This window comes from Palaemon carinicauda, chromosome 42 (assembly GCF_036898095.1).
Source record: "Palaemon carinicauda isolate YSFRI2023 chromosome 42, ASM3689809v2, whole genome shotgun sequence".
In the NCBI taxonomy this organism is placed as follows: Eukaryota; Metazoa; Arthropoda; class Malacostraca; order Decapoda; family Palaemonidae; genus Palaemon; species Palaemon carinicauda.
In genome coordinates this window covers 2,470,881-2,486,859 of record NC_090766.1, presented here as the reverse complement: position 1 = coordinate 2,486,859, position 15,979 = coordinate 2,470,881, and the positions used below count along the sequence as shown (strand labels likewise).

Genomic DNA, 15,979 nt, shown 5'->3' with positions numbered 1-15,979 from the left:
GCTACATGATTATCGGGTAAGATTAATATTGAAAAATGTTATTTTCATTAGTAAAATAAATTTTTGAATATACTTACCCGATAATCATGATTTAATTGACCCACCCTTCCTCCCCATAGAGAACCAGTGGACCGAGGAAAAAATTGAGGTGGTGTTGACAAGAAGTACTGGAGTACCTGACCACAGATGGCGCTGTGGTGTTCACCCCCACCTGTATAGCGATCGCTGGCGTATCCCGACCGTAGATTTCTGTCGGCAACAGAGTTGACAGCTACATGATTATCGGGTAAGTATATTCAAAAATTTATTTTACTAATGAAAATAACATTTTTCTGCCCTTATAAGGATTTCAGTTCTAAATTTATCGCAAGTAGAACTGAACTTGTTTAGCTTTCTTATAGTTTCATTTTGTATAATTGAATTAATTTAAATTTTTAAAACATTTCAATGATAAATATTATGTCATTTACTTTTGCCTTTTATAATAAAAGGGTGATAATGATGATATAGACAAATCAGTACATATATGATTATACTGTATACTGTATATTATTTCAGCCCCAAGCCACATTTCCTCATGTATTTTTCTTTTCAGTTTCCTCTCTTTACAGCTTTTCATTATCTTTATGGTTTTAACATGTCAATGACAAACCAAACTTAAATTTTACCATGTGGTGTGGTCAAATTACTATACAATATTAGATTTTTATTATTTTTTTGTTTTCCAGGTATTCTTTGGTGATCATACCCAAAAATTGGGGACTCTTCAGTGTGAACTTGTTTGTGGCTTTTACAGGTCTTTATCAGCTTTCTCGTATTTACAGGTAAGTACTGTTTTATTATTATTATTATTATTATTATTGTTATTATTATTATTATTAGTAGTAGTAGTAGTAGTAGTAGTAGTATTATGACTATTATTATTAATATTACTAGCTGAGCTACAACCTTAGTTGGAAAAGCATGATTCTATAAGCACAATCCAAAAGAGGAAAATAGCCCAGTGAGAAAATGAAATAAGGAAATAAATAAACTACAAGAGAAGTAATGAACAACAGATCTTTCATATGTAAACTATTAAAACTCAATAATAAAAAAAAAAAACAGAAATAATCCTGCATATATTTCATATTTATTAAAAGAGGAAGGTGGTAGTCCTGGATTCTTAGTTGCATGGGGTACATCAGGAAAAAAATACTACAGTCCCTTAATTATATTTTCAGGACTCGGATTTATATTGCTACACATGCTTAGCTTTTTCTTCTTAAATAAACCCTTCTAGTGTACTGTATGTGGTAATCTGCTCATACCCACTCATGTGAATGCCTTTGCATACTCTCTCTCTCTCTCTCTCTCTCTCTCTCTCTCTCTCTCTCTCTCTCTCTCTCTCTCTCTCTCTCTCTCTCTCTCTCTCTCTCTCTCTCTCATTCATATATTTTCAGATTTTTTCATATTCTAAAGTTTTGACTACTACTGTAATAGTGTTCTGCCCTAAGGCAGGTCAGTTCATGGATTAATCGCCTTTCATAATTCTCTATTCATGGCCACTTCTTTTAGTTATTCCAGTTGTTAATGCCATTTTGGTCTTACCGTATTTTGCACTAGTTTACATTCAGTTTCATCTGTTCTGCAGCTATTCATGTAAACACCATTTTTGTAACATCAACCTTTCCTCTTGTGTATCACACAAGAAACGATTCTGCCTATTGAACAAAGTTTAGAAAAGATTTATTTATAAGCTTGATTATTAATTTCAAAACATTCTCAGTGTATTTAAAAACTAAGCATAATCGCATTACTGAATTTTTTTATATCTTGGGAAATATAAAGGAAATTTTACATCCAAGATGTTAATTTCTGTCAAGTGATCAAAGTTTTAAACTTTTTTTATACCATGCTCTTGAATTATATTTCAATGAATCTGTTCTAGGGCTCACCTTGCTGGAGCCCTCTGCCTTTTGACCCAACTAAACATTAAAGCATTAGAACATTCCCATTTTTCCTCACTACAGTTGCCTGCCTCCTTAACCTGTTATGGTTTGTCAGTGCCACCGGTGGCACTCTATGGTAAACAATATCAGCTTTGTGATGCTATATAATGTTTGTTGAATTTTCTGGATGCAAATGATGCAAATATTCCAAATTCCTTCTGCACAATTCATATATTTTAGTGTTATTTAGAGCCACTTTGTTGGATATATCTAAATTTATCCTGGTAGGCCTTCTGTAAGTTTTAAGATTTGCTTTTGCATTCCAAATGTTCAGTGAAAAGGCTTCTTTTAGGGAACAAAGACCTGCGTCCCCATATTTTTATATCGGGGCTAAAAATTGGATATGAAATTAGATCTTTGAAATGTATGGGCTTCCAAGTTAAGCTTATACAAAAATGTGTCAAATTAGTTTCTAAAGGGGTTCATGATTGGGACTAATTGTAGAAGGAAAGAAGATAGTAAATTGATGAAAGCTCAGAAGTGGCTAGCCTAGTTGAGTTTTGTGGGGATGTAGAAGTTATTGTTCAAACTGGGAGCGAACAGACTGACATTTGAAACGAGATTAATGGACTTAATCCTCGGCGGTCAGAGTTTATGGAGAAGTTTTCTTCTTCAAATGTTTCTAATAAGAAATTAGTAGATGATTATGGGACATCTACCAACAGAATCCCTGGCCCAACCTATCTGACTTCAAACTTTGGGCTAACTTCTGATAATGTTTTGCATAGCAGTAATCTTTTACCATCTGTTGATTGTCATGATGGTTCTTAACACATTTTAGAATTAATCTTTCCTCACAATTTGGTCTCCTTCCTTGTACAGTATTGCAAAACTTTCGCCTTACATCAGTCCTTATTAGTTTCATACGCAATTTGATTCCTTATTAGTTTCATACGCAATCCAAGTCTTAGATAGAAAAATGGTACAGGAGCTTATAATCAACTAGCCTAGTCTTTCCTGACTTTTCCCCTGAACTAACTTCTTTTGCACTTTAAACTCTGAACTTGATCCGCAACCAGTGAAACATACTTTTCCATGAGTGGTACAGTGAGGTAAACATACACTTCAATTCACGTAAAGGGAATGTGGATCATGTTCTAAAAACAATTCCACTTCGGCCACGATTGAGAGATTTTGGAGACAAAAGATATTGGCACGTCACTTATCACATACCGCTAGGATGTTCCTCCCTTTACTAAGGGCATGTGTTTATTGAAGGGGAAGAAAGGCCTATAATTTATATTTCGATCTAATAAAGTGACAAATTAATGCAGTCTTACAAACAGATACATGAAAAAATTTTCAGAATCCAATACTTAATTGATCATTAGCAAATGAGATATTATTTAAAAGGTTTACTTTAATACATTCTGCAAGCTTTTCTTTAGACAGTTTTATAAATAGTTAGTGTTAACTTGAAGTTTTTACATACTAAACAGTTTCTAATTACAGCGTATTTTTAAAAGAATATTTCTTTTGCAGGTATGAGCAAAGCAAAAAGGCGCAGTCAACCTAGAAGAAACGGAATACCATGTTTCTAGACGTTATAGGCCGAGGGTCATATCAAATCTGTTAAAAATGTTGTTAGATATTTTTATTATTGTGATTACTCTATTACTTTGGTAATTGAAAGTGGATTTTAGTATATAGTAGATATATTCTGTAAATGATTATCAATGGCAAAACTTCATACTGTTAGATTTATTTGTTCAGTGCAGTTTTAAAATATTAATGAATAATATTTTTAAGCTTGCAAATCAAAAGGACATTTTGTTACCTGGCCTTTCTTCATAAATGATGAAGTTGAATTGGATTTTCACTCCATATTTTCTATGAAATTAATGCACATTCATCGTTGTTATAAAGTCTTATTAATACATAATGTATGTGAAAGTTTCCTGAATTTTAGTTGCCCAAGCAAATCTTCAATGAGTCGTGATTTTTCACGCTAGCTAATTCTGTAAAGTACATAGTTGATTAATCACTTCAGAGGTGAGTTGGTCTCTTGGCCTGTCTGTAAGTTCTGTCGCAAACAAGAGCTCAAAAACTTAGACTTGCTGACAGTTTATATCCTTACATATTAACCAGAATGTAGATTGATAACCCTCAAGATATCTAGATGTTTATTATTCTAAGGGAATCACTAATTTTTAATTAACATGGTGTGGTAGATACACATAGACATTCTGTATTTTTTTGTATTGTTTGTATCATAGCGCACATAAATTCTAAATAGTGCTAGCTTTACAAATGTTGTCTACAAGATAAATATTTACATTTATGCTACAAAATGGTCTGTAGGTGCTAGTAATTTTGCTCGTGACTAACATGACCGAACATTATCTTTTCGGATTTATATTTCAAACTTTGAACAGAGTTTCTGGGAGAAATTCGCAGTTCAGTACTATAATTGTTATAATTAGTTTTCACAGGTTCTGTATCTTTCCTGTTCCTATTATATCTGTTTTGAACAGCTTTCTTGTGCTGAGCAATATTATTCATTCTCTTTTGCTTCTGTAGTGGTACTGTTTAGTGTCACTTTGAAAGTAATATATGAAACGATAGGAGTGGCCTCATTGTGAGTAAATTTTCGCCTGTAGTAAACAGTAATTTTAACAGTTAAGGATACAAAAGCTGTAATTAAGACATTTCAAATTTGGAAGATCTAATGTACTTTGGTCTTGTACATAATTAGAGGATCTACGTAAACTTTTAATTTTTGGTTTGTTCTATTCTGCTAGAAATTGAGGTAATGAATACAGATATTTTGATAAAAGGTCTTTTAATTTTTCTTAATGTTCTGAGTTTAGTCAGGTGGCTGAAAGGCTAGACAAAATGTCGAATTGACTTTGTTGATATGTAAAAAGTTAGATTACTTTGTAATTTTAATCTTGAGATTCACTGGTGTTAAGAATTCCATTTTCAAGTACTGTATTTACTTACAGTGAAACATTTTTTTCCCAAGTTGGTATGAATCTGTCTTGTAAACAATGTTCTAATATTGTCACATGGTTTTGAAATTATTTATTTTTTGTTAGTTGACTTTTATACCAAATCATTGGCAGGAGGATGAGAAAGGTCATGGTAGCAAAAAGAGCTATATTAATACTTATTGTATGTAAGTAAAGAAAAGAAGAATATAAATTGCAACTAAATTCATATCTCTCTTTTTTTAAAATATATTTGTTCCGACACAAAATGCAAACCGTACGTTCTTTACTTAGTAAAAAAATCGGTATTGCTTTAAAGGAGTGATTATTGAAAACATTCCTGTCTACTATTATTTCAGTAAGAAAGGATCAATGAATTCCCATATTTGGGGCCACTACACTTCCTTTGCTCACAAAATGAGCCGAGTAGTTTTTTGGGGGGAAATTAATGTAGATTTTAAAATTCTGCTAATTTGTGACAACTTTTCTGGTCACAACGAGACATTTGTTGTTGGCTCTGAACACTAATATTGTGTTCCTTCCCTCTAACACAATGTTATTAATGTAACCCATGGAGCAATGCATCATCTGTATGTTCAAAACAAACTACAGAAGGATTTCGTTGCAGAGGATGGCGCAAAAAAATTTACTCTTACCTAAAGACGATCAAGATGTCGTGAGGAAGTACAGGAGCAACTTTAACCTCGAGGAAGCTACTAACGTTATTTATGAAGCTTGGGAGTGTGTTTCAGAAAAATGCATGTGAGGATCTTGGAGGAAACTGCCCTGCTTTGCTTCCAGATTTTATTTGATTTTTTATTGTAGAGGAGGAGACGAGCCTGAGGAAACAGCTTTTGGATCATGGCTTTAACCATAGTTTGTTTCAGAAAAATGTATTCAAGGATCATGGAGGAAACTGTGCCCTGCTTTGCTTCCAGATTTTATTTGATCTTTTATTGAAGAGGAGGAGACGAGCCTGAGGAAACAGCTTTTGGATCATGGCTTTAACCATGTTAATGAGGAAGAGGTTAACAAACTCCTGAGATCACACAAAAAGAATGCCTTGACGTAGTAGTCGTTGCAGATGCAGAAGGAAAGAGAAGAGGCAGAACATAAAATGAAAAACGCCCTAAAGAAGGAAGATGTCAAGCGCAGTAATTCCAAGGATCTTCCCAGGTTCTTTCCCTTCATTGATGAAGCCTTTCAAATCATAGAAGATAAAGACCCACAGCAGGAATACATTTGTAAAGTTCAACATAATGTCAGAAATTCACTTCGATATTATGAAATGTAGCAAGGAACACCATCTCCTCATGAATCAGGCATGTCATTGACCGTACCATAAATCTTTCCCCTCCTTGACAGCAAGGTGCTTGACCCAGAGCTCATGTCGTCTAGGAAATAAGTATTTTTTATAGGACCTGTGGTAGCTGCACCTTAGCTCCTTTCAGGACTATTAGCAGTTGCTCAATGGCAGAGGTTACGGTGTTAGTCTAGGATGAATGACTGACCAGAACTTTTCTTCATCTTTCTATCTCGCGAGGCATTGCAACCAGAGATCCCTAGAATATATTTACTATATTGTATACTCCTGTTTTGTGCAACTGAAGAAAAATTCAGTTGCACAAAAAATTGGCTTATCGACAAAGTCTTCAAATTTTTGGTGAGCAAGTATGGTAATTTGCTTCTTACAAGGAAGGGCTAGGAGTGTCTGGAATAAAGTACCGTAGGTACAGTCCCTCAAGGCAATTAGGAAAAGGTATGGTTTTATTTTGCCCGTTAGGGCTGGCAAAGAAACACGAGCAGTGCTGCTTAATATCTTTGCATCTTCCCCTTCATAAGTTAATGAGAGGGTATCTCCACACCAGACTAGTGTTGGCCTGCTGTCTACTTCCTTTTCACTCCAGCCTGGGATTCAGCGGTGGCTTGGCCTTCCGGTTATCAGCTTCAAAGGAAGGCTACAATGTGGGGTCTTCATTCGGATCTTGTAGACTCAAATGTGGCTGGACCATCAAGTTTCCATCTTCCAAGGAAGGATCCAGTGGGACCTCCTCTTTCCAGTCCTTGAGACTTGGCTGTGGCTAGACCTTCGAGTTCCTAGATTCCAAGGAAGAGTATAGTAGGAGCTCTACCTTCTATTCCAGATATTGAAGGCTTGGTACTGGGGGGGTGTGCAGAGGTTATCTTTAGCCATGCATATAGAGTAGGAGGATTTAGTAGCTGACCCTTGATGATCCTGTGATGGATGCATCTTTTACCTTGATTCAAATATTTTTCAGCACAAATATACAGACTTGCCATTTGATAACATTGAATTTGAGAACCTTACAGCATTTCCAGACTCAAGATGGAAATTCAGAGATTCATCTATGAGTGCATGTCCTCGGCTAATCCCAAAGGAGATTATTTTGACGCCGTAAAGTCTGCTCTGAATATCTTGTCAGTATCAGATGCTTAGGATTTTCTTCTAGACCACAGTTTGCTGGATGCTTTATTGTTGAAATTACAGTGTCAGTCCGGAAAAAAATCCCTTTTTGGCCAAAATGGTGAAATTGGCACCCGTGTCAATGAGGGAGGTACTGCTAGGTAATTTTACCTGGGTCAAAGAATGTAGCCCCTTTTTCAGAGTATATGCTAAAGAGTTTTTAAGGTTTCACAGAAATGAAAGGGTTTTGTGAAATTTCTTGAAAAAAGGTATGCTCAGATTGGTACCAATCACTTGAGTGACCATTTTCCCATAGCCCCAAAGCAGCTTAGGACTCTGGAATTTAGTGCCCAGCAGACCTTGTTCAATGAGTGTTTGCTTTGGCTTTCTTGGAAGTGGGGCCTATAGCTGGATCCCAGGTAGCCTTTTTAGAGCAGTTCAAGGTGAGGCACTTTGCTCCAACAAAATGCTGGCAACATTTGATTATGGACAAAGTCAAAAACAATATGGATGCAATGGCTACTTCACGTCCGGAGAAATAGAGGTAAGATTTTCAGCCCTTCCTGACAAAGAAGAAGGCTTCCTTTTATAAATCTATTGCCTATAGGATCTAGAAACAGATTCAAAAGTAACCTGCAAAGAGCCCAGGCCGTATTTCCCATCCCATGCCTCGACCTGCACCGAAGTTTCCCTTGAGAGGAACAGGGACAGCAAAGCTACTTTGCCCAAGGTTAGACCCTTTCCCAGAGCCCGTCAAACTTTAGCTTTAGCGTAAGGGGAGGCCATTAGAGATAATCCAAGGGAAACAGAAGAGCTGGTAAAGCACATAGAGGCAGAGGATCTTGTCAATGAGAGTCTTGGGAAGATGGTCATCTATACTGTTGTCAGGAACGTTGGACCTTATCTCGTTGGGTGCAGAATATAGTCTTAAAGGATCTCGGTTGATCGTGGATATCAAAACCTCCTAGCCAAAGTTTCATCAGGCCAGGACCCTGGAACTCTACTCCATTTTAAGCAAGATGTTAAAAAAAGGAACCATAGAAAGGTGCATGTTTCTAAAATTCCAGTGCAGGCTATTTAGCATATCAAAGAAAGACTCACAAAAGAGAAGAGTGATCCTCAATCTGTCTTGTCTCAACAAACATATCTGGTTGATCCATTTTAATGACAACTATCATGCAGATCCGCCAATTATTACTCTTGAAGGGCATGTCCCTATTGCCCACCACACCTGACCTTGCATAGGGTTTTGGCTCGAGGGGGTTTTACATGCCATTTGACCTCTGATGCTCCAATAGTTTTTACAAAGATAGTGGTCAAACTCTGGCAGTTTTAGGGAGTGAATTCAGATCATAGCTTATTTAGACAATTGACTGATTTGGACGGAGACAGAAAAATTATGCCTCAAATGCACAAATCAAGTTTCTCAGGTTCTTGAGGACTTGGGTTTCCTGATCAAGTTTGCAAAATCAAGACTAATTCCACGAAAGATACTTTAGGGACTATTTATCTGATAAAATATTGCGAAAGACACACTAAGCCCTATAAAAGCAGTGCAGCAAAAAATTCTAAGCAAGGTTAGATTCTTTGTTTTGAGCTGCTTCTCCACCAGGTAGCAACTGGAGAAGATTTGGGAATACTACAATTTGCCTTGATAGTTGACCCAGTGTTTGAGAACAGGTTAAAAGATTGTGTGTGGAGGGTGGCTCAGAGTGGTTAAGGGACCATTGGACTCAGTTGCTCGGTTGTTGCTAATTAATTCTTAGGCCATGGATGACATCAAATTCCTTGCCTATGTCTCTCCCATTGGTCCCTCCCCCAATTACTATGATCCTTCATACACATCCCAGTTGGTTAGGTTAACTTTCAAAGGAGATGTTTGTGTTCAGGTAATGGTCTCAGTTTGCAGCCTTTCGCATGAATGTCTCGGTACAGATGGTGGTCTTCCTGACATTGAAGACACTCAGTCAAGGAAGGAACTACCATATAAAGACCATAGACACCTATGTAGCTGTCTGTTCCCTTGGGAGGGGGATCCTGCTCGAGAACTCACAACGCAGTAACCCTTTCCATTATGAAGTTCCTTCAAGACTGGAATCTGTTCTGCTTACCATTCCATTTGTCAGGTTCACTCAACGTAGTGGTGAAAGCACTATCCAGATAGTTCTGCATACGAAATGGATCCTAGACCAGTTTTCTTTTCAGGAGAAATTAAAAGCTAGTTCCGGAGCACCAAATTCTATAGACCTGTTTGCCACAAAAGAGGACCACAAACTTCCACTGTGCGTAACCTCAAATGTGGCCTCTCAAGCAGTGGCAAGAGATGCTCAGAATCTCAATAAGAATAGATGGTTGTCCATTTATGTTTCCACCGACAAGTTTGATTTCAAAGGCTTTGAATATCCTAAAGGATTTTTCAGGGACAGCTGTACTAATAGCTCCACTTTGGCCAAACAACCCTTGGTATCCACTGCTTCAGTGTCTGATACCAAGAATACACCTGCTTTGGTTTGTACAGCTGTCATAGGAAGTAAGAAGGCTAATTCTCTTTGCTTCCTCCTTTCTGACCCAGAACCTTCGCGCTTGGACTTTTTCTCTCCTGTATTTACAAGAAAGATTTTTCAGCCCACAACTTGGCTTATTTAATGAGATCAAAGCAGTCTTCATCCACAAGAAAAGATACAGATAGCTTTTCTATGGAGTCGGTCAATTCAGCTGATAACCGATGACTTCTTAGCTTCCTTTCTGATCCATCTCCATGAGGAGAGGAAGCTCTAACCATCAACTATACTGTCATAAATGGGGCTTAACAGAACCTCTCAAGCGTGCGTTTGATGTGGATCTTGACTCGTGCATGTTTCATTAGATCACCCAGTCTATTGCTTTGCATAGGCCATCTCCCCCCACTCCTGTCATTTTTTCGTCTGTGGATAGGGTGCTGGAGTTTGTGGCTAAGTTGGATCATTCCTCCATTCCTTTCTATGTGGGTGAAAGGAATTTCATAGATTGTGGGACCTGCAGAGGATTTACCCAGCTAGGATGTCGGATCTCTTTGATCTTGAAAACCCAATTTCAGCAATTATGAGTTTCAGAGTTGGGGCACAAGGCCCCTATCCACGTTGTTGACTTTGAATCCATGGATGACCTAGACTCCGCAGAGGATCACTTACTACTGGTTCCTCATATGATCCCTTGGGTTGTCGGATGAAGTTTCCCTCTGGGGACATCTCAACGACGACTTTAACTACCTAGGTCAGATCCAGTTCATAATTTTTCTATATAGGGGTTCACCTAGATTTGGTGAGCTTGCGTACCCTGTGGATGCCTCGCTGGTAGCTAGAGTAGAAGAGGCATCGATCCACTCCCTCAAAGACATGATTTAGAGGTTCTGTTAAAACAGATTTATATGACTGTATAGCTGATGGCTGGAGCTTCTTGTCCATATAGAGGTGGACCAGAAAGGAAGTCAAGAAGTCAGTGGTTATCGGATAGGGTTACTGACTGTAGAAACTACATATATGTCTTCCACACAGAATGGTATTGTCTTTTCAACTAAGACCTCTTGCAGCTCATGAAATGAGTGAAATTGGGAGCTGAGAAAACATTCTCGAAAATACGTGAGAGAAAACCCAAACGTGAAGGTTCTGGGTCAGTAAGGAGGAAGCAAAGGTAGTCTGTTCCTACTCTCTGATACAGTTGTATACACCAAAACGGGAGCATTCTTAGTGTCAGACACTGCTGGGCCTATGTGGTTCTAAAGGATATTCAAAGCTTACAAAATTAAACTCTTTGGAGGAACAGGTACATTGACGATCATTTGTTCCAATCTAATTCTGAGAATCTCTTGCCACTGCTTGAGAGTTCATAATCGGTGCTACATATAATGGAAGTTTGCGATTTTATCCTGCAGTGAACAGGTCTAGCTGGAGCTCCAGAACTAGCTCCAACACCTCCTGAAAAGAGCTCTGGTCCAGTGTCCATTCCATTTGCAGGACTGTCAGCCTGGATAGGGCATCATCTAATATGTTGAATGAACCCCAAAGATGGAATGGGAATGGGAACGGTAAGAGGAATATATTATTTTACTTAAGAAATCTCATCGTCAGGAGGACCACCATCAGTTCCCAACACATTTAGATGAAAAGTTGCAACCTGAGGGGACCATTCCTGAACATAAAAGTCTCCTCTGAATGACCTCTCCAGCCCGACCTGGACACATCTGTATGTATAACCATTGTAACTGAGGGAGGGACCAATGGGACTGACCGGACTAAGCAATTGGTATCAGCCATAACCTGACAATTCGTATGTACCAACTAGGTGATTGGACCAGACTCTCCCGAAATCCTTTCTGAGTCATCTTTCTCTACACCCAGTGGAGGTCTTTCATTCTTTTTTTAACTGGATCGACTATTAAGGTAAATGAAGAGGACCCAAAATCTTTTGTGCTTGCTTCCTGGCAGAGAAGCGGCCCGAAATCAAGACTGACCCCGCTAGAATTCTTTGCCAAGATACTTTGTAAGGCTAGTGTGACTTCCACCATAATCCATTGGTGACTTGACTCCCACTGAATATCCTGGAATTAGTCTACACTTTGCAAAGTTGATCAAAATCTCAATGTCCTGAAGAACCTGCTAAACGTAATTGTTTATTTTAGGCATAATTCACCCAATCGTCTAAGTAATCTATGATCTGCAACCTCAGGAGTTTGATAACTGCCTTACTATCTTTGTAAAGATTCTACAGGGTATTTGTAAAGATTCTTAGGGCAATGTTGAGGTTGAATGGCTTTACTTTGAACCTGTAAACCTTCTTCCCAAACTAAAGCCTTAGGTTAGGTCAGAAGTGGTGGGCAATAGGGACATGCGAATGAACGTCTTTTAGATCTACAATATAGTACGGTTCCAAGCCGCTTGGTTTAGTAATTAGCGGACATGCCGGCTCGCGTCATTTTTAATGGAACATACCAGATGTGTTTGTTGAGGGAAAACAAGTTGAATATCACTTCTCTGGTGAGTCTTTTATCACTGAATAGCCTACCCTGGAAGTTAGAAACCTGCACCTTCTCTGACTCCTTTCTTAACAATTTCCTTACAAAGAAGTCAAGTTCCAGGGTCCTGGCCTGATGAAATTAGTTGAATTGAAGGTGTTTACTATCCACAATCAACTGAAACTAATTGAGACTAAACTTGTGTCCTCCAAGAAAAGGACCAGCATTCCCAAAAACGATGGAGTCGACACCTTAACCCGAAGCTCCTCATTGACAAGATCCTCTGCCTCTATTAGTTTACTAGCTCACCTGTTTCCCTTGAAGATCTCCAATGACCTCCTCTTGCTCTAAAACTAAAGTTTAGCTGGCCCTGGGACAAGGCCTTACCAATGGAGGCCTAACATATTGTCTCTGTTGGTTTTTATAGACTGTGGATTATGAATGGAATCTGCTTTTAAGAAAAGGCCCAAAACCTTTCATCCCCGAAAGTGATGTGGCCATTTCCTCTGCATCAGCATTAGCTTGTTTATGAGGGCTTGGCGGAAGAGCCATTGGCCATTGGATCACTGTACAACAGTTTCTTTTACTTCCACTTGATTGATCACAAGCTGTCAAAATGTGGGGCTTTACTCCGAATTTTGCTCTAATAAAGTTCTGTATGACTTCGTAGAAGAGCTTACAAACTAGCTTTGTTACCATCAAAGTGGCCATCTGAAATCCCTCTATAGCCCACTTGCAAGGATTCCATGGCTAACCCAAAACTGAACTAGGTCTACCTGTCACTAAATTCCACAGTCTGATAGTGATCTAGGACCATAGGGAAATGGTCTCTTCAAATGATCAGTCCTTACCTGAGCTTCCCACTTCTTGTGAGGGAAGACTTCTGAAAACAATCTTAGCTCCGAGAATCATTCAAGCTCTTAAGGTACATCCCCGAAAGGGGCAACACTCTTCTAGGCAAGGTAAAATCACCTTTAAGCAGAAACTCCCTCAGTGACTTGGCCTCTAATTTGGTCATTTTGGCCAAAAAATAATTTGTCTGGCCAGGCATGTGTCATTCCAACCACCGAAGCCTCAAGCATACTATAGTAGAGTAGGAAACCTACAGCATCTCATATTGATTCTTCTAAAGTCTTGTAAACAGTCTTGAATAGTATGATAACAACCCATTTTGGGTTAGCTAGGTACAGTACATTCCCTAGGTACATTGGGGTATTATATATGTGGTTAGTTCACTGAATTTTCCACCAAAATATTCGCTCACTTGACTAACGTGTATAGTGCACTAGGTACCTCTTCCCAGAACAGAGGATTAACAAGATAATGTTTATTGCAACTGAAGTGAGCCATTGCTGAGCAAAGACCAGAAAATTGACCAACATGTGCATAATTGCACTTATTAGTACGGGTAATAACAAACACAGATGAGGATTCTATTTTCTATGCGAGCAGCAGGCCGGGTGACCAAACAATCTACACACGTACCCTCATTTAATAGAAAACTTCATTATAATCCCTGTTGCATTTGTTAGGAAGTCTACCAATATTTACCTGTAAATACCTCAAATTAAAAAAAAAAAAAAGTGTCGCATAAATGCCCACTTATCTCAAGATATTCACTTCAGTAAGACAGACATTAGTCCATCGTAGACCCAATATGAAATAATCTCAAAGCTTAAGAGAACTCCAACAAAAGTCAGCCTACCCCTCCTTGAAATAGGACGATAAACATGATATACTGTATTATTTTATAACCTTTCCAGTTCCCATATCAGATGAATATGGAAGAATAAGTACTGTACCTGTAAAAACAGCTGACTAACTGGTCAGCCACCTTCTCATGGTCGTATACTCAATTGTAGGAAGATGGGACATCTCCCTCCATGAAAATATAAAGTATTCCAACACAATCTTTTATGTGGGAATACAGTCATTAATCCCTCCTCAATACCAAGGTTATAACTGATAGTCTAATGAACACATTGTTGGGATCCACAAACATTGAGCCAGAATCTTACTATTACAGTACAATTAAACATAAGTTTTGAAAAGTAATTTGTAATTTTCCTAACAATACAAACCTGATTCCTTTACATATGAGATTGATAACAGCGAAGCTAGGAATGTGACAATTAAAAGCTTGTAATGAGTTGTTAATGACCGACAGGTAGTTGCCTGCTGGTAGCGGGGTGGTGACCTCCACCCATGCTGTCTCTTTGACAAATCATTTAGATAGCAGCTGGGCCTTTTTAGGAGGTTGTTATAGGTGAGAAAGTATAAGTAAAGGACTCAGGTTTGTATAGTTAGGAAAAATACAAATTACTTTTTGTCATTTTTCCTACGCAAATAAATCCATTGTCCCTTGCATAAGAGACTCGTCCTTAGGCGAGAGAAAATCGCTGGTCCAACTGGTGGTGGGAACATTTACCCAGAAGTCAAAACTTGAGCATGTATGATACTGAAGGATTTAAGGTGACGGTTACCACGTTTCTTTCTGAGTCTTCCTGCTCAAATTGTGTGCCAAGATGATGTTCTTGCCTGGTATGAACTGGGTTGACATTTCAGAATTTATACGGCTAGTTAGCAAAGTTGCCGTGAAATAGTCCTCCTTGTTTAAGTACATCACTACTGCTGTGTTTTCGCTTATCAAAACTACTGAGTGACCTGAAAGGAGCTGTTGAAAATTCTGAAGAGTGAGAAATGCTTTCAAACTCAAGAGGGTTTATATGGCAAAGCAGATCTGACTCAGACCATAGTCTGGAGGCCATTTGCTGTAGCAAGTGAGCTTTCATCCCTTTTTGATGCATCAGTGAAGAGCATCAAATCTGGGGGAGGAGAAAGCAGGTCTATGTCCCTGAAGAGGTTGGAATCATGACTCCAGCAACCCAGGTTTTTCTTCTGCTCTGTCCCCACTGGAATGAACTTTTTGGAAGGGTCCCTGCCCTGAGACCAAAATGTCTTCAGTTGCCATTGAAGTGAGTGCATTTGAAGATGATTATTTGACACCAGAGGCTCTAACGAGACCAGGTAACCTAACATTCGCTGCTACAGGTGGACAGTGAATACTCGCTGAAGGAATTGTTGCGCCTTCTTTGAATCTTGTGATTCTGTCCTGCAATAGGGAAGACTTTTGCTTGAACAATATCTATTCACATGCCTAGGCATACCATGTCCTGTTTGAGATCTAAGTTTGATTTCTCCCTAGTCAAGACAAAATTGGAGAAGTCTGTCTTAATGGAGGAGAAGGGTCTCCGCCGAGCCTGCTAGGATCAGCCAGATGCCCAGATAACGAAGGAGACGAGTACCATTAGTGTGGGGACAGGCTCAAACGAATGTTAGCACTCTTGTGAGCACTTGATGGGCTAATTTATGAATTATCTAAGTTATGTCAGAACAATCAAATGAAGATGATGCTAACATGAAGTGAATAATAAAAGAGTACAAATTTACTTCAAAAACATGAAAAAAATTTTTGTTTTAGTAGCCCATGGTATTTTATTCACTTTACAACATAATTGTCTTTAAGGGATGAAAATCTTACTGCACTTATCCTTATTCTCTGGAATGAGGTTGGGTGATGAAGAATGGGGAGGTGATTGGGATCGCTGAAGGCCTAGTAACGACTTTGGTTAATGATATGAAA

General features: G+C 38.5%; 1 protein-coding gene across 1 annotated transcript in view; it reads left to right on the top strand.

The window, feature by feature from the left end:
• LOC137632749 (mitochondrial pyruvate carrier 2-like) overlaps positions 1 to 3,885 on the top strand; it is a 64,391-nt gene extending 60,506 nt beyond the window's left edge. The window contains exons 4-5 of the mRNA XM_068364826.1: positions 729 to 824; positions 3,474 to 3,885. Coding sequence (XP_068220927.1) covers positions 729 to 824; positions 3,474 to 3,507 — 130 coding nt within the window. The 3' untranslated portion in view covers positions 3,508 to 3,885. The remainder of the gene's footprint in view (positions 1 to 728; positions 825 to 3,473) is intronic.
• The last annotated feature ends 12,094 nt before the right edge of the window (positions 3,886 to 15,979 follow it).